The sequence below is a fragment of the Pristiophorus japonicus genome, chromosome 1 (assembly GCF_044704955.1).
Source record: "Pristiophorus japonicus isolate sPriJap1 chromosome 1, sPriJap1.hap1, whole genome shotgun sequence".
NCBI classification, from domain to species: domain Eukaryota; kingdom Metazoa; phylum Chordata; class Chondrichthyes; family Pristiophoridae; genus Pristiophorus; species Pristiophorus japonicus.
In genome coordinates this window covers 94,123,783-94,150,246 of record NC_091977.1, presented here as the reverse complement: position 1 = coordinate 94,150,246, position 26,464 = coordinate 94,123,783, and the positions used below count along the sequence as shown (strand labels likewise).

Sequence of the window (26,464 nt, the reverse complement as noted above, 5' to 3'; positions counted from 1 at the left end):
CACCCCGGAGCGACGTGAAAGGCGGCGGTGAGATCTCCTGCGAACCATCGCGATCCTCCAGTCGGGTTTTGCGGCGGCACAGAGCAGCATCGCCAGGAAGAGCTGTGCCAGGTGTGCAATGCTCCTTGTTATGATACCGGCGCGGGTTTGAGCTCCTGCCCGACCCGTCCGCCTGGAAGTGCGCCCACAATGACTGCCTGGGAAATCAGCACAGTCCAGCCATCCCGCGGCGGAGAAGGTGGTAAATTATGGCAAAAGTGCGAGTGTTTTTTGTTTTAATTTTTTGTGCAATTTGTGTTGCAGTGGCGTGGGCAATGTTTTAGGAATGTTTTTAGGTTCACCCCACCCAGGCCTCTCGGAGCGCTCACGGCCTAGCTCTTTAGCTTGGGAGTTTCCCATCCTTGCACCACGAGAGTTTACAATGCCTCCCTTAGTGTTGCGCCCTGTGACGCAAGGCCCAGATGCACAAACTTACATACTAAAGCGCAACCTATTCCCGGCCACTAACTTTCCCGCCCCGCCGCCATTATTGCCTCGAAAACGGAAAAGCCGAAAATCCAGCCTATAGAGTACAAAAGCAAGGAAGTCATAATGAACCTTCATAAATGTCCAATTCTGGGCATCGCTCTTTAGGAAGGATGTGAAGGCCTTAGAGATGGTGCATAGTTTACAAGAATGGTTCCAGGGATGATAGACTGGAGAAGCTGGAGTTGCTCTCCTTAGAGCAGAGAAGTTTGCGAGGAGATTTGATGAAGGTGTTCAAAATCATGAGGAGTCCAGACAGAGTAGGTAGAGAGAAACTGTTCCCATTCCCATTTTCTGAGAAGTGCAAAAACAATAGGGCAGTAATAGTAGGGGATTTCAACTATCCTAATATTAACTGGGATAGAATTAGTGTGAAAGATATAGAGGGAGCAGAATTCTTAAAATGTATTCAGGAGAACTTATTTAGCCAGTACGTAGCAAGCCCAACAAGAGAGGGGGCAGTTCTGGATTTAGTATTAGGGAATGAAGCTGGTGGAAAGGGTATCAGTATATTTTGGTGGTAATGATCAAAATTCAGTTAGGTTTAGGGTAGTTATGGAAAAGGACAAAGATGGACCGGGAATAAAAGTTCACAATTCGGGAAAAGCTAATTTTACTAAGAACATAAGAAATAGGAGCAGGAGTAGGCCATTCGGCCCTTCAAGCCTGTTCCGTCATTCAATGAGATCATGGCTGATCTTCTACCTCAACTCCACTTTTCTGCATTATCCCAGATCCCTTGATTTTCTTAAAATCCAAAAATTTAGCGATCTCTATCTTGAATATACTCAAAGACTGAGCCTCCACAAGCGGAGAGGTGATTATGCCAAAGTGGACTGGAAACAGCTATTTGAAGGTAAATCAGTGTCAGAGCAGTGGAGGGCATTCAAGGAGGAGATAGTGAGGGTTCAGAGCAAGCATGTTCCCTTAAAGAAAAAGGGTGGGGCTAATAAATCTAGAGCCTCCTGGATGTCAAAGGTTATATATAGGGTAGGATAAAGAAAAAATGGGAAGCTTATGACAGATACAGAGGGCTCAAAATTGCAAAGTGCTGCAGTACAGAGAGGTCCTTGTGCATGAAACACAAAACGTTAGTATACAGGTACAGCAAGTAATCAGGAAGACAAATGGAATGTTGGCCTTTATTGCAAGGGGGATATAGTATAAAAGCAGAGAAGTCCTGCTACAACTGTACAGAGTATTGGTGAAGCCACACCTGGAGTTTTGGTCTCCATATTTAAGGAAGGATATATTTGCATTGGAGGCTGTTCAAAGAAGGTTCACTAGGTTGATTCCGGAGATGAGGGGGTTGACTTATGAAGATAAGTTGCGTAGGTTGGGCCTATACACATTATAGTTCAAAAGAATGAGAGGTGATCTTATTGAAACGTATAAGATAATGAGGGGGTTCGACAAGGTGGATGCAGAGAGGATATTTCCTCTTATAGCGGAAACTAAAACTAGGGGACATAGTCTTAGTATAAGGGGCCGCCCAGTTAAAACTGAGATGAGGAGAAATTGCTTCTCTCAGAGGGTTGTAAATCTGTGGAATTCCCTGCCCCAGAGAGCTGTGGAGGCTGGGTCATTTAATATATTTAAGGCGGAGATAGACAGATTTTTGAGCGATAAGTGAGTAAAGGGTTATGGGGAGTGGGCAGGGAAGTGGAGCTGAGTCCATGATCAGATCAGTCATGATCTTATTGAATGGCGGAGCAGGCTCGAGGGGCCAAAAGGCCTACTACTGCTCATATTTCTTATGTTGTCATGTTCTTACTGAAAAAACTCTAGGGGAGTATAGAGAGTGCAAGGGTGAAATTAAAAAGAAAATTAGGAAAGCAAAGAGAGGGCATGAAAAAATATTGGCAAGTAAAATCAAGGAAACCCAAAGATGTTTTATAAATACATAGATTACTAAAGAAAGAATCAACATCATCACAGGCAGCTCTCAGAGTCAAGGAAGATTTGCTTCCACTCTAAAAGTGAGTTCTCAGGTGGCTGTACAGTCCAATGCGGGAATTACAGTCTCTGTCACAGGTGGGACAGACAGTGGTTGAAGGAAAGGGTGGGTGGGGAGCCTAGTTTGCCGCACACTCCTTCTGCTGTCTGCGCTTGGTCTCTGCATGCTCTCTGCCTGACACTCGAGGTGTTCGGTGCCCTCCCGGATTCTCTTGCTCCACTTTGGGGGGTCGTGGGCCAGGGATTCCCAGGTAAGGGTGGGGATGTTGCACTTTATCAAAAAGGCTTTGAAGGTATCCTTGAAACGTTTCCTGTGCCTACTTGTGGCTATCCTCCCATGTCTAAGCTCCGCATAAAGCTCTTGCTTTGGGAGTCTTGTGTTGGGCATGCGGATGATGTGGTCCGCCCAGCGGAGCTGATCGAGCATGGTCAATGTGTCGATGCTGGGGATGTTGGCCTGAGTGAGAACACTGACGTTGGTGCGTCTATCCTGCCAATGGATTTTCAGGATCTTAGGAGGCAGCACTGGTGATCCTTCTCCAGCGTTTTGAGGTGTCTGCTGTATATAGTCCATGTCTCAGCCATATAGGAGGGCGGATATCACTACTGCCCTGTAGACCATAAGTTTGGTGCCGGATTTGAGGTCCTGGTCTTCAAACACTCTCTTCCTCAGGTGACCGAAGGCTGCGCTGGAGCACTGAAGGCAGTGTTGGACCTCGTTGTCAATGTCTGCTTTTGCTGACAGTTGGCACCCGAGGTATGGAAAATGGTCCACGTTGTCCAAGCCCTCGTCATGGATTTTGATAATCGGGGTGCAGTGCTGTGTGGTGCGGTCAGGTTGGTAGAGGACCTTTGTCTTACGGATGTTTAGCACAAGGTCCATGCATTTGTACGCCTCGGTGAAGATGTTGATGATGGCTTGGAGTTCAGCCTCCTAGTTTGCGCAGACGCAAGTGTCATCTGTGTACTGTAGTTCAACGACAGAGGATGGGACGACCTTGGATCTGGCCTGGAGGCGACGGAGGTTGAACAGCAGGGAGCTTGCTAAGGGCGAGATGAAGCATTGCAGCAAGGAAGATCGAAAAGAGCGTTGGTGCGATGACGTAGCCTTGTTTGACCCTGGTCCGGATATAGATTGGGTCTGTGGTGGATCCATTGTTTTTTGTTGGACCTCGGTCTTCAGCGTCGGTAGAGCTGCTTTCTTGCTCTCCTGTTGGATTGCTGTTTTAAATTCAGAAATGCCTTGTGCTTGCAGCTAATTTGTTGCTGGATCTCCTGATCATTCTCGTCAAACCAGTCTTGGTGTTTCCTGGTCGAGTGACCGAGCGTTTCTTCGCAGGTGGGCATTCTGCATCTCTGGGTCATCGAGGGTCACCAGGTTGGCAGTGAGGCACTGGCTGAATAGGGCTTTCTTATCAGGGACTTTGAGTGCTTCTGCGTTGATTTTTCTGTGGCAATATTTCTGTTGCCATCGCTGTTTTGGGGCTATATTGATGTTAATGACAGAGTGGATTAGGCGGTGGTCCGGCCAGCAATCGTCGGCTCCTGTCATGGCACAGGTGATGTGCACATGCTTGCAGTCCCTCGCTCGGACGATGACATAGTCGAGCAGATGCCAGAGCTCGGAGTGAGGGTATTGCCATGATGCCTTGCACTTGTCTCTCTGATGGAACAAGGTGTTGGTAATGACAAGACCATGTTCTAGGCATTTTGTCTGGAGGAGGATACCTCTGGAGCTGGTTTTCCCAATTCCTCTCTCCGATCACACCTCCCCAGAGATCTGTGTCCTTTCCGACTCTGGCGTTGAAATCGCCAAGGAGGATCAGCTTGTCGTCCATTGGGACTCGGGACAGGGATTGTTCGAGACTGGAGTAGAATTCCTCTTTGGTCTCATCTGCAGTGTTGGGACGTATGTGTTGATGACAGTAGCGTACTGATTCCAGGCTAATGAACCGAAGAGTCACGAGATGTTCGCTTATCCCGCAAGGTGAGTCTCTGAGACGGCCCACCAGCTCATTCTTGATAGCGAAGCCAACTCCATGGAGGCGTGTACTTCTTCTGGTTTGCCTTTCCAGAAGGAGATGTAACCACCACCTTGCTCTTTGAGCTGGCTTTCCTCTGCCCACCGGGTCTCACTTAGGGTGGCGATGTCAACATCGAAGCGTCTGAGTTCCTGGGCAACGATAGCAGTGTGACGTTCCGGTCTGTCGCTGTTGGGATTGTCCATGAGGGTCCTGACGTTCCAGGTCCTGAACTTCATTTTGAAAGGTGGAAGATGCCTGTGCATGAGTTCTTTTAACGTGGGGTGGCTGTTGCACACCAGCTACCACACGGGCTTAGCCCAGTGGTAAGGAAAGCCAAGACAACTGGAGACCAGACTCTACTGTATGGGCCTAGATGTCTATGGTGGGATGTGAGCCATAAGCTCGGCACTGAGCAGCACCTTTAGGAGAGATGGAGAGAAATCCGAGGTGCGGAGAGTGAGAGTAAAAGACTTGAGGCAGTGCTTCATTCTCCCAGGTAATAGTTCCCAGCTGAGGACAGACACTGGGGGCACGCTCGCACTTTTTAGTGACATCCTGCTCCATCTTTGCTTCTCGGTGGGTCGCAGGAGAAAATAGAATGGCCGCCGCCATTACACGCAACACGTGTCCACCGCAATTCCTCCAGCTGCTTTCGTCTCCGCAGTCGAGCGGGACCTGCGGCCGAAGGGAGGCCGAGGCACCAACGGGATCGGGTCAGCTCAATGAAAAGCTGGTCACGGGACAGGCACACCTCACTGCTTAGAGGAAACCAATGGTAGGCATGTACTTGGTAGGGTCCAAACCTGTGAGTTGGTCGGGAGCTCCAAGGAGACCGACGGTGTCTACGAGTGGCTGAGCCGGCTGCAGGAAAATCCGGTAGGTTGAAGATCAATTTAAGTGGAGATCCGGCGCTCACTGATGGAGGGGAAGAGCAGGCATGGTTGGGGGATGGGCAGTGGATTCAGGTAGCTACCCTTGCAGCATGGATTTGTACTTTAGGGGTAAGAAATACACCCACTATTAGGGCCAGGGGAAACTTAAACAGTGGAGGGGAAAAAAGGGTGTAGGATGGCAACGGATGGCCAGGGATAAAGTTGTTCAGCAGAGGAGCTCCCTAGAGAATAAGACCTATTAGGGACCATAAAGGTAACCTGTGTGTGGAGGCGGAAGACGTGGGTATGGTTCTTAATGAATACTTTGCGTCTGTTTTCACAAAGAGAGGGACGGTGCAGACATTGTAATCAGGGAGGAGGAGTGTGGAATATTAGATGGAATACACATAGTGAGAGAGGAAGTCTTAAGGGGGTTAGCAGCTTTGAAAGTGGATAAATCCCCAGCCCAGATGAAATGCATCCCTGGCTGTTAAGAGAAGCAGAGGCTCTGACCATCATTTTCCAATCCTCTCTGGCCACAGGTGTGGTGCCGGAGGACTGCTCAAGTTGAACCATTGTTTAAAAGGGGAGAAAGGGATAGACCGAGTAATTACAGGCCAGTCACCCTAACCGCGGTGGTGGGAAAATTATTGGAAAAACTCTGAGGGACAGGATAAATCTTCATTTAGAAAGACACGGATTAATCAAGGACAGTCAGCATGGATATGTTAAGGGAAGGTCGTGTCACACTAACTTGATTGAATATTTTGAGGCGGTAACATGGAAGGTTGATGACAGTGGCTTCCTGCTGAGTGCCCAGCTACCCCTTCCTATTTTAGAAGCTCGTCCTGCTCTGCGTGACCTTTCTTGATTCTCCCAGTCATGTTGAATTCCCAGAGGAAACCCTACCAGGCCACCCATGCCTGGAAGCAACATCTTTTAGCACAATATTTTAGGTGACACAAAAAGGTCTGCAAGATCAGCTGGACCACTCCCTGTAGAGTACTGAAACTTTAGCCAAGTATAGGAAACTTAATAGATAATCCAGTAACTAACTTGTAAGTAATTCATGATCCTTCAAGTAGAGTTGATGGGTGTTCCTTCATGCCCTTTAACGTCATGTTCAACTGTACGAGGTTAAGACTAGGCGTTTGCTAGAGTGTGGCAATGGTGGCTTCAAATCAGCATTGCATACTGATTTGCATCATGATCTGCCTGTTCTGCATGCCGCTGGCGGTCATTAGGTTACACATGCAAATCCCTTGACCAAGATGATGTCCTGTTTACTACCCATTGGAAGTGTGTACGCACATCTTGGACCCCATTTTGAAACCTTAGATGACCACGTAAAAAACAGGCGCTAAGTGGCCCAATTTAACCCCACATGAAATTATGCTCAAGTAGCTTATAGTGTCATCTGAACTTTGACTGCGTAAATGCTACCAAATACATTTAACTTCTCAGAGCATAACTTGGAGTTTCACCAGAGTTTCTATCAGCTCCATTTTCAATGTGCCAAATATTTGAACCAAATTATCCCACAGTGTAATTTCAGGGCCAAAATATTCTTCTCACAAGCTTTAATATCACCAGAGATTGCTGGTGGATGAGCTTGGGAGGCCGGGAGGAAGCACTCCTGCTCTTCCTAGCCCATACGGATTCTGGAAGTGGTCCTCGCCTCGCTGCAGCTGCTAGGAATCCCGAGGCCCAGGAACTCTGCTGGCCAGAGTTACACCTGCAAAGCCTCATTATCATAGTTAATGTGCCAACCCTCCTCCTGGGAGCAGGATGGTTGCCCGCCTCCATTAAAACCTGAAGTAGGCGGGTGGAAAGAAAGGATGAAGAAAGACTTGATGGATCCAATACATATCAGGAGCGAGGACATTTGCACAGGCAGGATTGCAGTATTCACTCATATCTTGCCCAGCAAATGTCCTCAAAACTCTTGCGCCTGTTAAAAGCAGACATATAGCCTACAAGCATAAGAGTTTTAAAACACACTTAAAAGATAAAAGATTAGATTAAAAAAAACACATTTTATTTTTAAAAACCCTGCCCACTACATTAAATTTATTTTAAAGCATAACTGAATGTTTTTTTTTTAAATCAGAATTTTTTTTTAATAATACATAAATAACTTTAATTTAAATTAATGTTTGCGGGGGATTCTCATTCATAATAATGGGAACTCCGTAAGTTGGAGTTCCCATTATTATGAATGAGACCATACTTTACCTTGATTTGCTCCTCAGAGCCATGTGACTGCAGCTCCAGCCCTGTGCACGTTCTGATGTGCATGAGCTGTGATGCGCAGTTAGTGGAGGCCTCAGGACCGGGAACTCGTGTGGGCGCAGCAGCTTCAGGTAAGTGCGCTTCTTTTTTGTAGAATCCAGTCGAATGTCCACGGGAAGGAGAAACCGGGATTTCTGGACCATTGTATCCAAGAATTCTCCACATAAAATATGAGCCCTGGTTTCTCCTTCAGAGTCATTCTAACACACTCTTGACTATGAGGTGTTATGCAGCTGTCTAACTATAATAGTGGTACATTAATAGGGGTTTATTTCAACAATAATATACCTATCTTGCTTTGATAGTTCGCTGTTGAAACAAGGATGTAATATAGACCACAGTTCACCTGGATAAATATATATTTCACCTGACAATAAACAAACAAAAGCAATTTTGAGATGTAGTACCACAAGTGCACGTTTTGAATTTATGTTGTTTCCGACAAATTTCTTCTTTCCATTGCTGCTACAACTGGCATTATTAGTTCTGACACTGATTTTTATTACAATATATAGATAAAGTATTTCTTTTAAATATGTTTTGGTGAATTTTTGTGGTCAAAGCCAGGTGTCATGTTTTAGGATTTTGGTATACGGTGTTATGTTTATGGGTTGTGTTTTAAAACAGTGAATTTGTAAAGGTTTTTTTAAAAAACATAAGCTGTGGCACTGACACAGAGGTTGGTCTGGCGTGTTAATGAGCCAACTATTCTCACTTATCTGCAATGACTGGGGACATTAAGCAATTCACTATCTCAGCTACAATGCCCTAACAAAACAGTCACATTTATTATGGTGGGTATAATTCTATTCATGTGAACCCTGAGAGGTGTCACCTGAGAATATACTCAAGAATAGAGATAGCCAGTTCGGTTGAGAGGCCAAATAGAGAATCTCTGAATATGTCTACAACAACAACAATAACAACTTGTATTTATATAGCGTCTTTAATGTAGTGAAATGTCCCAAAGCGCTTCATAGGAGTATTGAGGCAAAAAATGACTCTGAGCCACATAAGGAGAAATTAGGGCAGGTGACCAAAAGCTCAAAAAAAGGGAGAGAGACAGAGAGGTTTAGGCAGGGATTTCCAGAGCTTAGGGCCTACGCAACAGAAGGCACGGCCACCAATGGTTGAACGATTAAAATCAGGGATGCTCAAGAAGGCAAAATTAGAGGGGCGCAGACATCTCAGGGAGTTGTGGCGCTGAAGGAGATTACAGAGATAAGGAGGGGCGAGGCCATGGAGGGATTTGAAAACAAGGATGAGAATTTTGAAATCAAGGCATTGCTTAACCAGGAGTCAATGTAGGTCAGCGAGCACATGGGTGATGGGTGAGCGGAGCTTGGTGCGAGTTAGGACACGGGCGGCCAAGTTTTGGATCACCTCTAGTTTATGTAGGGTAGAATGTAGGAGGTCAGCCAGGAGTGCGTTGGAATAGTCAAGTTCAGAGGTAACAAAGGCATGGATGAAGGTTTCAGCAGCGGATGAGCTGAGGCAAAGGCGGAGACAGGCGATGTTACGGAGGTGGAAATAGACGGTCTTAGTTATGCTGCGGATATGTGGTCGAAAACTCATTTCAGGGTCAAATATGAGACCAAGGCTGCGAACAGTCTGGTTCAGCCTCAGACAGAAGTTGGGGAGAGGGATGGAGTCAGTGGCTAGGGAATGGAGTTTGTGGCGGGGACTGAAAACAATGGCTTCGGTCTTCCCAATATTCAATTGGAGAAAATGTCTGCTCATCCAGAACTGTCGGATAAACAGTCCGACAATTTATTGACCATGGAGCGGTTGAGAGAAGTGGTAGTGAGGTAGAGCTGGGCATCATCAGCGTACACGTGGAAACTGACGCTGTGTTTTCGGATGATGTTGCCAAGGGGCAACATGTCGATGATAAATAGGAGGGGGCTAAGGATAGATCCTTGGGTGACACCAGAGGCAACGATGCCGGGGCGGGAAGAGAAGCCGTTGGCTACAATTAGATAGATAAGAATGGAACCAGGTGAGTGCAGTCCCACCCAGTTGGACGATGCTAAAGAGGCATTGGAGAAGGCGAGTGGTCAACCATGTCAAAGGCTGCAGACTAATCTAGTCGAAATGACACAATGGGGCAGTCAGGTTTTAAACAAGAGACTACAAGGTGAAGGCCTGAAATTGAAGGTGGTTTATTTTTTTCCCTCATTTTTCAAAAAGAGAAGTAAGATTGAGTGTAAAAAGTGGGATTTGCTTTAACTGTTATGTTCACTTGCTGTTTGTAAACTAAAGCAGCTTAACAATTCAGATCAAGCCACATGTCACTAAACTATTTTTCAAATGCCTATTGATAAGATTAAAGAAGCGCATGCGAGGGCAAGTGCAAAAGACTCAATAATTAATTCTGTTCACAAGGGGATCCTATTGTTGTACCCCTGGATTACACTATTGTACAATTAGATATTCAGTAGTACGGACACACTTCTGAACATAAAATGCTTGGAACACTTAAAGTAACCAGCATTGCTGTACCATGAGGTTAGCAAGAGATTAACTAAGGCAGACCCAAAACTTATAATACTAAGCATAACATGGTCAATTACAGACAAGATATTCCTCTATCCTATGACATGTGCCTCAACTCCAACCATAGTTTCTACTGAATCAGTGTTAAAATCATAGATCCTAGCTCATACATGTTCCTCTATTGAATTGAGAATAATAGACCGATTCAAGAACTTTATCTGCATTCTCATTCTACAAGCTGACCTGCTATTCTCAATTCGCTGGTACAATCTATTAACACTAAATCAAAATTATGGATCCTTGATATGTTAAACCAGCACCAAAAATAGTACAACAATCTGGTTAATTTTCAGATCAGGATTGAGTATTGTCATACATTTGTTGAACCCACAGCTCAACCAGATACTTTGAATTGCATAGTCAATACAATAAAGTCCTCAAATACTACTTGTTTTGCTGTGTCACCATTTTGCAGAACAGAAACAAAACAAACTAAAAGAATGAAAAAACAGTTCCATACTGCGCAGCACTGGTATAGCTGTGCATCAGGCACTGGCCATACTGCAATGTGAACTGCTGACCACACAATAAAACACAAAATCAGCTATTTTAAATTAATTATATGCACTCCCATTGCATAACAATCGACGCACTGAAAGTGCATTATTGAGGAAGCCAGATTATGGCATGCAATTTGGTAGCCCTTCAAAGAAAAATTAAAGATTGCAGCCATTTAAAGATATACGGGGGAATTTTAACTTTGCACCCGCCAAGTGCGGGAGGGGAGGGGGGGTGCCTGTTAGTGAGCAGGAAACCTGAAACTCCACAGTGCGCGTATGATGTCACTGACAGGTTCCCTGCCCGGAAGTCAGCCTGATTGACAAGCTGGAGAAGAGGCCACAGCCAGGTAGGTCTGAGCCCCGACACCGGTGGGGGGTGGAGGAGGGGGGTCCGATCACTGACCCCAGGGTGAGAATTCCCCCCAAAGTGACCATACTGGGAGGAAAATCTTCTAACTTTAATTTTTCTTCCTCTTCTAATTTTGATATGTTGGCCAGCCTTTCCAAATACTGTATGAGGTACCCAGAAAAGTGACAGGAGGGGGCTAAATGGTGTGAATGGTAACTGCAGGAGCTCGGAACAGATGCAGGAGAATACTGCATACATAAGGAACCGAGAAAGGCAAGATTGTCCAACTCTAATATGTGCCAGGTCGTTGATAAAATATACGCACCAAAATGTTGTATTTCAACCTGTCCCACATATAGAAAGAATTGTACCACATGTACCACTCACCCATGCCAAGCCATCACAAACTTTAATAGCTCGTTCACTGCATATCATACATACCCATACTTCAGCTGGGCACATATTCAAGCAACTTCCAAAGGAAATCCAAGCCATGCACTCATTTTCCAAGAGCTTGCATTTCAAGGGCACTCTCACTTCAATTCTAGAATTCAGTTCTTTTGACCATTTTTACATCAAGGTTGTACTAAGGTGGTCCTGGTGGAACCCAAACTGAGTATCGGTAAGCAAGTTATTAATAATAATTTTTATATATATATATATAGCGCCTTTAATGTAGTAAAACTTCCCAAGGCTCGTCACAAAAGTGTTGCAAGAAAAACAGATAAATTTGACACCGCGCCACAAAAGAAGAAATCAAGGCACATGACCAAAAGCTTGTTTAAAGAGGTAGGTTTGAAGGAGTGTCTTAAAGGAGGAAAGAGGGGTGGAGAGGTGGAGAGGTTTAGGGAGGTGGTTCCAGAGCTTAGGGCCCAAACAGCTGAAGGCACGGCCATTAATGGTTGAGCAGTTATAATGAAGGATGTTCAAGAGGAATTGGTGAGTAAGTGCCAATTGATAGCACTGTCGACTATACCTTCCATCACTTTGCTGATGATTGAGAGTAGGCTGATGTGATGGATTTGACCTGGTTGGATTTGTCCTGTTTTTTTGTGAACAGAACATACTTGAGAAATTTTCCACTTTATCGGGTAGACACCAGTGTTGTAGCTTAGCTGGAGGCACGGCTGATTCTGGAGCTAAGCTTGTTAAGTTTAGAATAACTCCACGAAACTGTGTTGTAAACTTAAACCATTGTGACCTTGGTCTGTTCATAGAAACATAGAAAATAGGTGCAGGAGCAGGCCATTCAGCCTTTCTAGCCTGCACCGCCATTCAATGAGTTCATGGCTGAACATGAAACTTCAGTACCCCCTTCCTGCTTTCTCGCCATACCCCTTGATCCCCCGAGTAGTAAGGACTTCATCTAACTCCCTTTTGAATACATTTAGTGAATTGGCCCCAACCACTTTCTGTGGCAGAGAATTCCACAGGTTCACCACTCTCTGGGTGAAGAAATTCCTCCTCATCTCGGTCCTAAATGGCTTCCCCCTTATCCTTAGACTGTGTCCCCTGGTTCTGGACTTCCCCAACATTGGGAATATTCTTCCTGCATCTAACCTGTCTACACCCGTCAGGATTTTAAACGTTTCTATGAGGTCCCCTCTCATTCTTCTGAACTCCAGTGAATACAAGCCCAGTTGATCCAGTCTTTCTTGATAGGTCAGTCCCACCATCCCGAGAATCAGTCTGGTGAATCTTTGCTGCACTCCCTCAATAGCAAGAATGTCCTTCCTCAAGTTAGAGACCAAAATTGTACACAATACTCCAGGTGTGGCCTCACCAAGGCCCTGTACAACTGTAGCAACACCTCCCTGCCCCTGTACTCAAATCCCCTCGCTATGAAGGCCAACATGCCATTTGCTTTCTTAACCGCCTGCTGTACCTGCATGCCAACCTTCAATGACTGATGTACCATGACACCCAGGTCTCGTTGCACCTTCCCTTTTCCTAATCTGTCACCATTCAGATAATAGTCTGTCTCTCTGTTTTTACCACCAAAGTGGATAACCTCACATTTATCCACATTATACTTCATCTGCCATGCATTTGCCCACTCACCTAACCTATCCAAGTCACTCTGCAGCCTCATAGCATCCTCCTCGCAGCTCACACTGCCACCCAATTTAGTGTCATCCGCAAATTTGGAGATGCTACATTTAATCCCCTCGTCTAAATCATTAATGTACAATGTAAACAGCTGGGGCCCCAGCACAGAACCTTGCGGTACCCCACTAGTCACTGCCTGCCATTCTGAAAAGTACCCATTTACTCCTACTCTTTGCTTCCTGTCTGACAACCAGTTCTCAATCCACGTCAGCACACTACCCCCAATCCCATGTGCTTTAACTTTGCACATTAATCTCTTGTGTGGGACCTTGTCGAAAGCCTTCTGAAAGTCCAAATATACCACATCAACTGGTTCTCCTTTGTCCACTTTACTGGAAACATCCTCAAAAAATTCCAGAAGATTTGTCAAACATGATTTCCCCTTCAAATCCATGCTGACTTGGACCTATCATGTCATCATTTTCCAAATGCGCTGCTATGACATCCTTAATAATTGATTCCATCATTTTACCCACTACTGAGGTCAGGCTGACCGGTCTATAATTCCCTGTTTTCTCTCTCCCTCCTTTTTTAAAAAGTGGGGTTACATTGGCTACCCTCCACTCGATAGGAACTGATTCAGAGTCAATGGAATGTTGGAAAATGACTGTCAATGCATCCGCTATTTCCAAGGCCACCTCCTTAAGTACTCTGGGATGCAGTCCATCAGGCCCTGGGGATTTATCGGCCTTCAATCCCATCAATTTCCCCAACACAATTTCCCGACTAATAAAGATTTCCCTCAGTTCCTCCTCCCTACTAGACCCTCTGACCCCTTTTATATCCGGAAGGTTGTTTGTGTCCTCCTTAGTGAATACTGAACCAAAGTACTTGTTCAATTGGTCTGCCATTTCTTTGTTCCCCGTTATGACTTCCCCTGATTCTGACTGCAGGGGACCGACGTTTGTCTTTACTAACCTTTTTCTCTTTACATACCTATAGAAACTTTTGCAATCCGCCTTAATGTTCCCTGCAAGCTTCTTTTCGTACTCCATTTTCCCTGCCCTAATCAAACCCTTTGTCCTCCTCTGCTGAATTCTAAATTTCTCCCAGTCCCCAGGTTCGCTGCTATTTCTGGCCAATTTGTATGCCACTTCCTTGGCTTTAATACTATCCCTGATTTCCCTAGATAGCCACGGTTGAGCCACCTTCCCTTTTTTATTTTTACGCCAGACAGGAATGTATAATTGTTGTAATTCATCCATGCGGTCTCTAAATGTTTAATATAACTCCAAAGTGAGGCAGCAACGTGGTGGCCTGCCTTTTATACCTGCTTGCACCAGGGTACACATAGGTGTCCCATAGGTCTCCCACAGGTGTGCCCTCTGGTGGCAAGTCTTACACACAGGTGAGGTTCACATACATAAAAAAGCTCTTCAGCACTACAGCCAGGATGTTGTCGGGGCCCATAGCCTTTGCAGTATTCAATGCAGTCAGCCGTTTCTTGATATCACGTGGAGAGAAATTAATTGGCTGAAGACTGGCATCTATCATGGTGGGAACCTCGGGAGGAGGCCGAAATGGATCATCCACTCCGCATTCCTGGCTAAAAATGATTGCAAATACTTCAACTTTGAATGCTGGGCTCCGCCATCATTGAGGATGGGGATGCTCATGGATCCTACTCCTCCCGCCAGTTGTTTAATTGTTCATCACCCATTCACGACTGGATATGGCAGGACTGCAGAGCTTTGATCTAATCCATTAGTTGTGAGATTACTTAGCTCAGTCTATAGCATGCTGCTTCCTCTATTTAGCATGCATTTAGTCCTGCGTTGTAGCTTCACCAGGTTGGCACCTCATTTTCAGGTATGATTGGTGCTGTTCTTGGCATGCTCTTCTATATTCCTCAATGAACCATAGTTGGTCACCTGGCTTGATGGTAATGGTAGAGTGAAGGATGTGCTGGGCCATGCGGTTACAGATTGTGGTGCTGCTGATAGCATAGCAGCTCATGGATGCCCAGTTTTGAGCTGCTACATCTGGTGTGAATCAATCCCATTTAGCACAATGGTAGTGTCTCATAACACGATGGATGGTTGCCTCAGTATGAAGATGGGACTTAATCTCCACAAGGACTGTGTGAGGCTGACTCTTACCAATACGATCATGGACAGATACATCTGTGATAGGTAGCTTGGTGAGGACACGGTCAAGTAGGTTTTTCCCTCGTGTTGATTCTCTCACCACCTGCCGCAACCCAGTCTGACAGCTATGTCTTTCAGGACTCGGCCAGCTTGGTCTGCAGTGGTGCTACCAAGCCACACTTTGTGATGGACAATGAAGTTCCTTCACCCAGAGTACATTCTGTGCCCTTGCTACCCGCAATGCTTCTTCTGGAGGGCAGTAGGGGTTCATCAGCAGATTTCCTTGCCCATGCTTCACCTGATTCCATGAAACCTCATGGGGTCCAGAGTCAATGTTGAGGACTCGAAGGGTCATTCCCTCCCGACTGTATACCACTGCGCTGCTACATCTGGTGGGTATGTCACACCAGTGGAACAGGACATATACAGAAATGATGATGAGGAATCTGAGACTTTGGCTGATAGTCATTCTCGCAGAATTGTACCTATGTCAGGCTGCTGCTTGACTAGTCTGCGGGACAGCTCTCCCAACTTTGGCACCAGTCCTTAGATGTTAGTGAGGAGGATTTCACATGGTTGACTGAGCTGGATGCGCCTTTGTCATGTCCGAATCCAATGCCTAGGTCAACGTGGAGTGGTCCATTCGGTTTTATTCTCATTACATTTAGAACATAACATTAGAAATAGGAGTAGGCCATTTGGCCCTTCGAGCCTGCTCCGCCATTGAATAAGATCATAGCTGATCTTCTACCTCAACTCCACTTTATCGCCCTATCCCCATATCCCTTGATTCCCTTAGTATCCAAAAATCTATCGATCTCTGTCTTGAATATACTCAATGATTGAACATCCACAACCCTCTGGGATAGAGAATTTCAAAGATCCACAACCCTTTGAGTGAAGAAATTTCTCCTCATCTCAGTCCTAAATGGCCAGCCCCTTATTCTGAGACGGTGACCCTTAGTTCTAGACTCCCTAGCCAGGGGAAACGTCCTCACAGCGTCTACCCTGTCAAGCCCGTTAAGAATTTTTATATGATTCAATGGCATCACCTAAACTCTAGAGAATATAGGTCTAGTCTACTCTCGGGAAACAGTCCAGTGAACTTTTATTGCACACCCTCTAAAGGCAAGAATATCCTTCCTTAGATAAGGAGATCAAAACTAAACACAGTACTTCAGGTGTAATCTCACCAAGGCCCTACTTCTTTGCAGCGGTTTCATACAACTGAGTGGCTTGCTAGGCCATTTCAGAGGGCAGTTAAGAATCAACCTTATAGTGGGTCTGGAGTCACATATAGGCTAGACCAGGTAACGACGGCAGGTTTCCTACCCTAAAAGATCAGTGAACCAGATCGGTTTTTACAACAATTCGATAGTTTCATGATCAGCATTACTCATACTAGTTTTTTTTATTCCAGATTTCTTTAATTGTTTTTGTTTTCTTCTTTTATCAACAGAATTCAAATTCACAAACTGCCATGGTGGTATTTGAACTCATGTCTCCGAATTATTAGTCCAGGCCTCTGTACTTTTTTATTTATTCATTCACGGAATATGGTTGTCATTGGTCGTTATTGCCCATCCTAGTTGCCCTTGACAAGCCGCCACCTTGAACCACTGCAGTCTGTGTAGTGAAGGTACTCCCACAATGCTGTTAGGTAGGGAGTTCCAGGATTTTGACCCAGCAACGATGAAGGAACGACAATATATTTCCAAGTCAGGATAGTGTGGTGGTGTTCCCATGTGCCTGCTGCCCTTGTCCTTCTAGGTGGTAGAGTCGTAGGTTTGGGAGATGCTGTTGAAGAAGCCTTGGCGAGTTGCTGCAGTGCATCTTGTAGATGGTACACATTGTAACCACATTGCGCCAGTGGTGGAGATAGTGAATATTTAAGGTGGGGGATGGAGTGCCAATCAACTGCCCTGGATGGTGTCAAAGTTCTTGAGTTTTGTTGGAGATGCAGTCTTCTAGGCAAGTGGAAGTTACTAATCCAATAACATAACCACTACACTGCCGTACCCATATTTTACCCAATTCTACACACAATTTTGTAATGCCTTCCTCTCTAAACACTTCTTTATAACCAGTTTTTGCTTTCCTCATATGTACAATTTTTAAACCAAAAAAAGTTGGAACTCATTCCAAACTCATTATTCTCAATACAAAATAAAGCAACTTCTTTCTTATCCTTAATTCAACTTGAGAGTTATTTCAGGTTGACTGCATTTGTTTTAGCAACTGAATACAATGTACTAAATGTCGAAGTAAACAAAAGCAACAGCAATATACAGTGTATAAACATTTTGAAAAAAGCTGGCCACTGCTTTTAGCCAGCTACCTTAAATTATCAGTAAAAGTTCAACCATAAGCAAAGCATACTTCCAAATATTTGATGTTCACTGCAGCATAGTTAAATTATTCATCTTAGATCACTACTTACCTAGCTCATTAATTAACCTTCTTGCTTTTGAAACAAAAGGACCAACTTCACTCGGCTGCATTTTTGCTCTTTCCTTCAGGTCAGCACCTGCAAAAAATGAATCTCATCAATACAGACTGTATTCTTAATTTGAACAGCAGGGCTTAAGTTTCACAAAATGACCACAAAAAAATGATTGCAAAACTAAGATATCACAACGGGCTCACTGTAAATCTGGGATTTGAATCACCCACAGCCGCTGTCCCGGTCTCCGAAATCCGGAAATACCCGAAACTCAGCCCAGGGATTTCTGGATTCGAGACATCGGAGTTCGTCTCCAAAATCCGGAAAAACCCGAAACTCGGCCCAGGGATTTCCAGATTCTGGACGTCGGATTTCTATTCCAAAATCCGGATAAACCCAAAAACCGCAATGACCTCGATCCCGAGGTTTCCGGATTTCGCAGGTTGTACCTGTAAAACATAACAATGCATACATCAGTAACAACCAATATGTTATACTTCTAAGTTCCCCAGCCTGCAAATTGCCATCCATTAAATTGAATGGTGGAAAACTGTGGGGTGGGAAGCAAAGGAGGAGAAAATCCCACCCAGAGTCTACAACTAAAAACATAACATTTTATGGACCCACTGGAAGAATGGAGCAAGGAAATGGTAAATAGCATAACTACTTTAAACTGTCCCACAAGAGAGCTACTGCCACGAAAAGTAAAACAAGGTGTTGATTTCCAAATGTATTTAAGATATTCTAATTAACAGCAAAAGCTGAAATATTTACTTGCAGTTCACCTATTTTCCCATAGTGTATGTCCTCCAGTGCGTCAGTGCAGCCTTTGGCCGCCTGAGGAAGAGAGTGTTTGAAGACCAGGCCCTCAAACCTACCACCAAGTTCATGGTTTACAGGGCTGTAGTAATACCCGCCCTCCTGTATGGCTCAGAGACATGGATCATGTACAGTAGATACCTCAAGTCGCTGGAGAAATACTACCAAAGATGTCTCCGCAAGATCCTACAAATCCCCTGGGAGGACAGACACACCAACATTAGTGTCCTTGACCAGGCCAACATCTCCAGGATTGAAACACTGACCACACTTGATCTGCTCCACTGGGTAGGGCACATTGTTCGCATGCCAGACACAAGACTCCCAAAGCAAGGGCTCTACTCAAAACTCCTTCACGGCAAACAAGCCAAAGGTGGGCAGAAGAAACGTTACAAGGACACCCTCAAAGCCTACCTGATAAAGTGCAACATCCCCACTGACACCTGGGAGTACCTGGCCAAAGATCGCCCTAAGTGGAGGAAGTACATCCGGGAGGGCGCTGAGCACCTTGAGACTCTTTGCCGAGAGCATGCAGAAATCAAGCGCGGGCTGTGGAAAGAGTGTGTGGCAAACCTGTCCCACCCACCCTTTCCCTCAACGACTATCTGTCCCACCTGTGATAGGGACTGTGGCTCTCGTATTGGACTGTTCATCCACCTTAGGACTCATTTTAAGAGTGGAAGCAAGTCTTCGTCGATGTCATCTAAATATTTTATGGCATTTATGGATTAGTAGAACACAGCACATTTGACTCCAAAAGTCACTTTTTGTTGCATTGTTCAACAAAGTGCTCCTTCAAAGACTAAAAGCACTCATTTTTTCTCATACAAAGGTAGTGTCTTCAGTCCCCATCATAAACTCTGCTCCCTTGTTAATGAATCAATCCCTCACCCTGGCCACTGTCTCAATTTGAACCAAAGTATCTGAACCTCAGCATCATGTTCAATCCCGAGATGAGTTGTAGATTCCATAAATAAAATAAGAAATAGGAGCAGTAGTAGACCCTCTGGCCCCTCGAGCCTGCTTCGCCATTCAATAAGATCCGAGCTGATCTGATCTCGACCTCCACTCCACTTCCCTGCCCTCTCCCCATAACCCTTCACTCCCTTCTCTCTCAAATATCCCTCTATCTCCACCTGAGATATATTCAATGACCCAGCCTCAACAGCTCTCTAGGGTAGAGAATTCCAAAGACTCACTACCCTCAGAGAAGTAATTCCTCCTCATTTCCATTTTAAATGGGTGACCCCTATTCTGAGACTATGCTACCTAGTTCTAGATTCCCCCACGAGAGGAAACATCCTCTTTGCACCTACCCTGTCAAGCCCCCTCAGAATCTTATACGCTTCAATAAGATCACCTCTCATTCTTCTAAACTCCAATAATGTGGGGGTGTCCATAACTAGGGGTCATAAATATAAGATAGTAACTAATAAATCCAATAAGGAATTCAGGAGAAACTTCTTTGCTCAGAGAGTGGTGAGAATGTGGAATTCGCTATCAGATGGAGTGGCTGAGGCGAAGAGCATAGATGTATTTAAGGGGTATATAATATAGCCCCAAAACGATGACAGCAACAGAAGCAATGCCACAGAATAATCAACGCCGGGGCACTCAAAGACCCAACTAAAAGAGCCCTATACAGCCAGCGCCTCACTGCCAACCTGGAGACCCTCAATGACCAGACGCAGAGTGCCCACAGCGTTTGGTTTGCCCTCCAGGCCTCCATAACCACTGCCTGCGAAGAGACGCTCGGTCACTCAACCAGGAAACACCAGGACTGGTTTGACGAGAATGACTAGGAGATCCAGGAGATAATAAGCAGCAAGCGCAGTACATTTCTGAACCTAAAGCAACAACCCAACTCGGGAGCAGCAAAGCAGCACTACAGATGGCTGAAGGCCGAGGTCCAACAAAAAACACGAGACCTAAAGAATAAATGGTGGGTGGAGAAAGCACAGGAGATTCAGCAGCTGGCTAAGAACGGGGAGACACTCATCAAGGACACCAAGGCAATCAGGGTCCGTTGGAAGGAGTATTTCGAAGATTTCCTTAATCGAGACTCTGCCTTTGACACGTGTATATTCGACTCCATCCCACAGCATGCTACTCGCTACCATCTCAGCAAAACCCCAGCCCTGCACGAGGTAGAAAATGTTATCTGTCAGCTCAAGAACAACAAGGCATCAAGAGCAGATGGAATCCCCACTGAGCACTAAAGTATGGCGGAGAGGCACTATTAGCATGAATGCATGACCTCATCTCTCTCAGTAGAAGACACTAAAAACATCCCAATAGTGGATAATCAAGGGGCTATAGAGAGGGAAGCACTTAATACAATCACTATCACTAATGAAGTAGTACTTGGTAAAATAATGGGACTAAAGGCGGACAAGTCCACTGGACCTGATGGCTTACATCCTAGGGTTTTAAAGGAAGTGGCTGCAGAGATAGTGGATGCATTAGTTGTAATCTACCAATATTCCCTGGATTCTGGGGAAGTCCCAGCAGATTGGAAAACCACAAATGTAACGCCCCTATTTAAAAAATGAGGCAGACAAAAGGCAGGAAACTATAGACCAGTTAGTCTAACATCTGTCATTGGGAAAATGCTGGAGTTCATTATTAAAGAAGCAGTAGCGGGACATTTGGAAACGCACTAAGGATTTTCGGCTAATTTGTGCCCTGTTTAGCGCCTGGGTGCAGCGCAAAAACGTATTTTTTGGCACGAAACGAGGCACACAACATTTTGCACCTAGGCCGAACTTTCGTCAGTGGTTTTGTGACGACGCTTAAACTTAGTGCCCACCCGATGTTTTCATCATTTGGATGACGTCAATTCGCGTACAAAACTGCGCTAGCACCCCAGGCAGAACTTTCGGTCATATCACCCGATATAGCGTCTACTCGAGAACCCGCCAGCAAAAAGCTGTCGCATCCAGGTTGGGCCCAGGGCGCACCCGACGCTAACGCCGTCATTTTGAAAATGGAGCATAAGTTGAGTACATAAAAGGATTGGGAGAAGGCGGCTACGGTTTTCATACTGAAGTTTCATGTGAGTTTATAGTTTGTTTTAAAAGGACATTGTAAGAGATGGCGGCTATACTATGTCAGCCAGTATGTATTTATACAGTATCGAGCTGGAAGAAGGCGTATTGATGATCATTTTGAGTGTAATCGAAGAGGTCACAGACATATGGGGAGGAGGTCTTACCCCCAATGACTTTACAGGGAACAGCGCTCATACCTGCAGCTCTCTACGAGGCACATTGCATTAGGAAGGCTGTGCTTCAGAAAGGAAGTGCTGACAGATATATGTCAGCTCATAAAGGCAGACCTACAGCCTACCAGCGGCATTAGGACTGCACTGCCCATCGAGGTGAAGGTGACTGCGGCATTTGCCTTCTATGCCTCTAGCTCCTTTCAGGCATCAGCGGGGGACATATGCTCTATCTCGCAGCACATTACACATTGCAGCATTCGCCAGGTGACTACTGCAATGTAAGCATGCAGGATGGACTTCATAACCTTCCCAATGACCAAGGAGGTCCAAAATGAGAGGGCTGTAGATTTTGGACGATTTGCTAGCTTCCCCAAGGTTCAGGATGCCACTGACTGTATGCACGTCGTCCTGCGAGCACCTTTATACAATCCAGAGGTTTACCAAAACCGAAGGGGATTCCACTCCATGAATGTACAGATCGTCTGCAACCATACTCAGTGCATCATGGCAGTCAATGCCCAATATTCAGGGAGCATTCATGATGCTTTCATTTTGCATGAGAGCACTGTCTCAGGCCTGTTCCAGCTTTGACCACAAGGCCAGAGCTGGATGCTCGGGGACAAAGGTTACGGCCTCACCACCTGGCTCGTGACATCCCTCCGGAACCCGCAGACAGAAGCCCAGCAACACTATAATGAGAGCCATGCAGCCACTTGCAACACTGTCGAACAGACAATTGGAGTGCTCAAGCAGCACTTCCGATGCCTGGACCACTCTGGAGGCTGCCTACAATACTCCGCTCAGCAGTCTCGGAGTTCATTGTGGTGTGCTGCATGCTACACAACTTAGCCATCATGAAGGGACAGGATTTGCCAATGGGGATTGCAGGAAAACCTCGGGGGAGAGGGGAAGAGGGGGAAGAGGAGGAGGACGAGGACGAGGATGACGAGGTCGAGTACGAGGAAGAGGAGCCTGGCGAGGAACTCATGGCACCACCACCACCATCACCACAATCACAGGGGAGAAATTGTGGAAATTTCGCCGCTGTAAAAGCCTTACGTCAGCAGCTCATAATTGAACGCTTTGCTTGAAAAGTGAATGGCACGCTTCACTGTTGCCTGGCCACTCTATCCCACCACGTTGACTATTCCCCCTCTTGTTCTGCAAATGAGACACAGGAATGGTTAAGGTGGACAAAAGAATTTATCAAACACTGTAAAATTTTATAATTTTGTGAACATAATTTGAAAACGTTGAAACTTTGATAAAATAACATAAATTGTGATCCAACTGTAATTATACGGCAACAAAACAACATGATAATAACAAACACCCCTGCCTCACGGTCTTTTAACACCGGCTTCTCCCCCCCTTACCGTTGTCCCCGTCCCTCGCTCCAAAGTGGTGCCACAATAGCATGCAGCAACATTGTCAGAGGGCTGCTGTGTTGGGAGGAGAAACATTGTAGACGCCTCGTGGGGATACACTGGACCAGCTGGTAACATGGATGGCCTGGCATTATCGGTGTTGCCAGTCACAAATGGTGTGGGGGTGTGTCTGGGTGTCCCACTGGGGAACTCGGAAAGGCTGCTCTCAACACTTTCCGGGACTCCAGTGTGGCTGGTGGCGGGAATCCTACCCAGGACTTCAAGGAGCTGATGGGTGAGCCTGATGCTCTTCCTGAACAGTGCCATCATGTCCAGTTGTGCGTCTACCTGTCTGTCAGCAGACCGCTTTGCCGACTCACCCTCCGGAGATACGGCATACGGGATACTAGAACTGCGTTGCTGCATACTACTAGTCCCAGGAGCCTCAGAGATCTCAAAGCCCGGGAATGTTTGATCATTCTCAGACGACGCATTTACCAGTGTTAAAAGAGGTGTAAACTGCATCTGCAGACCCCCCCGGAGTTAGCTGATCGGTCTCCGACAACTCCTCTTAGTCAAATTCCTCCTCCTCCACATGTTGGGCTGACGTGAGGGTTGATCCCAAGGATTCAGCGCCTCTGACTGGTCATCTGGAAGTAGGAAGCAACAGATGAGTGGTTAGCAGCAGGGGAGGGGGCAGGGTGACATGAGCAAGGTCACATAGCACATGCTCATTTGAAGGATTGCCGCGAATCCATTATATCCAGTCCAGAGACACTACATCACATTGCCCCAACCCTATTCCACAGACACTACATCACATTGCCCTTATCCAGCCCAGGGAGTGTGCAGAACTTACCCTCAGGACGCAAGCTGGGGTCAGAGCCACCAGTGGCAGTTGCCCGACCCGCGATCCCGATGAGACCTGCCACTTGCTCTTCCAGGTCTGTAAGTGGTAGGGCCTAAGGTGGACCACGGCCTGTCCGCAGCTGTTCCCGGTGGTTGTGAGACTGGTTTCCCTGCAAAGATGAAAATGGGAATGGTTACCAGAAGGTCCATCTGCTCTTGTGGCACAGATAGCAACCAATGCACTTATACCAAACTGTCTGAATGCAAAAGAATTCTCTGTTTAATGGCCTTGGAAGTTGCACGGGTTTCATCAGGAGGACATCGAAGTTTGGAAACATCTTATCAGATCTTACAAAGCAATCTTAATAACGTGTAAAGACCATTCATGTCAAATAGGGTGCCACACTAAATTTACCTATGTGTCATACATCTTAGGAGGAAATCCAGAGAGTGCTCAAGGGCAGCAACAGTATCAGAGCAAATAGTGTGTGAGATTCATAATTTAAGTAATCAAAGAATGCATGAATAAAAATTGTACTCACTCTAATGACCCTCGAAAGATCATTAAACTTTTTCCGGCACTGTGTTGCAGTCCTTATTACTGCATCTGAGGCAGAGACCTCCTCAGCGATCTCCCTTTAGATCTTGTTAAAAATTGCTGGCAGGGATCTGGATCCATCCCTCCTGTGGAGTTTCTGCCATCTCCTTTCCATAGCCCCCACAAGAGCTTTGTTATCTTCCTGTGTGAATCTTCGTGCACGCTGCCTGGTATCCTCCTCCTCCATCATCATGAAAATTGAATAATAAAATGGCTGATTCAGCCCCGAGTATACAGTGCATGTGCCCTGCATTAGCGTCTGCAATCGGTCAGCAGACTAGAAGCGCGGCAAAAAAAAATTTGCGCCTGCGCAGAACGGCCAATTTTTTTTTCCATCGGAACTTTCGGCTCCGCCGCACAAATTCTGTCGTGCAACGCCAGAGTTAGCGCTAATGACCGCCGTGAACTTTCATTTGGAGAAAGTTGCGCACGCTAGCCCTAACCCGGCGCTGAAAGTTTGATTTCACCGCGATTGGCTTCAGAGTTTATTATGCTGAGTGGTCTGCACTGATTGTTATAATGAAAAGTTTGTAATAGCAAAAGTTGCCACTTCGTTTTAAAAGGAGATTTGTAATAAACATTTGTTGTTATAAGAGAACAAAATAATTGTTTTCGGAGTCTCGTATATCTGTATAAAGGAGAGACAAAGAAATGTCCCCGCTATTCCATTGAATTTACCCAGAATTTCACTACGCTAATATTGGATTGGCAATTGGCTAAGAGTCAGGAAGTAAAAGTAACAGGTTCACATATGCACAACAGTGCGCTCCTGGGCTCCGTGGCGGAGTATGTTGCACGGAACTCTACAACGTATGAAAGGAAGTTCATGAGGGAAGATCGCACGAGGTACGATTTCCTTGTGATGTTGGCCATGCACTCCTTAGCTATGCCGCCGACCACAAATTCAGGCCCAAGGTGATTGAAATCACAGGCTAGAATCATCCTGACTTGGAAATACATCACCGTTCCTTCATCGTCGCTGGATCAAAATCCTGGAACACCCTCTCTAACAACACTGTGGAGGTACCTTCACCACAAGGACTGCAGCGATTCAAGAAGGCGGCTCACCACTGACTTCTCAAGGGCAATTAGGGATGGACAATAAATGCTGATCTTGCCAGTGACACCCACATCCTCGAACGAATTTAAAAAAACTCGGGTCCTACTATCCTAGAAATGCATAAATTTAAAGCACAGAAGGAAACCATTAGAGCTCGTGTTGGCTCTCTGCAAGAGCACTTCAGCTGGTCCCACTCCCAGCCCTTATCCCGTTGCCAGCAAAAATTTTTTCCTTCAGATACTTCTGCCAATCACCTTAAATCTGTGTCCTCTGGTTCTCGACCCTTCCAACAATGGGAACAGTTTCTCTTTATCTACTCTGTCTAGGCCCCTTATGATTTTGAATACCTCTATCAAATCTCTAATCAACCTTCTCTGCTTTAAGGAGAACCAAATCTTCTGTAGTCCATCCACGTAACTGAAGTCCCTCATCCTTGGAATCATTCTTGCAAATATTTTCTGCAACCTCTCTGAGGCCTTCACATCCTTCCTAAGGTACGGCACGCAGAATTGGACACAATAGTGCAGTTGAGGCTGAACCACGGTTTTATAAAGGTTTTATAAAGGTTCATCATAACTTCCTTACTTCTCCAAGCCTCTATTTATACAGCCCAGGATCCCGTATATTTTTTTAACAGCTTTCTCAACCTGCCCTGCACCTTCATATTTGTGCACATATACCCCCAAGTTTCCCTGTTCATGCACCCCCTTTAGGATTGTACCATTAAGTTTATATTGACTCTCCTCGTTCTTCCTACCAAAATGTAACACTTTTCTGCATTAAATTTCATCTGCCACGTGTCCGCCCATTCCACCAGCCTGTCTATGTCCTCTTG

General features: G+C 45.7%; 1 protein-coding gene across 4 annotated transcripts in view; it reads right to left on the bottom strand.

The window, feature by feature from the left end:
- The window catches only part of auh (AU RNA binding protein/enoyl-CoA hydratase), a 414,205-nt gene that overhangs the window by 263,437 nt on the left and 124,304 nt on the right, over positions 1-26,464 (bottom strand). For 3 of the 4 annotated variants that reach the window (XM_070881749.1, XM_070881730.1, XM_070881721.1), the window contains exon 4: positions 17,711-17,797. The exons of the other annotated variant lie outside the window; for it this stretch is intronic. In XM_070881749.1, coding sequence (XP_070737850.1) covers positions 17,711-17,797 — 87 coding nt within the window. The remainder of the gene's footprint in view (positions 1-17,710; positions 17,798-26,464) is intronic. 4 annotated transcript variants of the gene reach the window in all.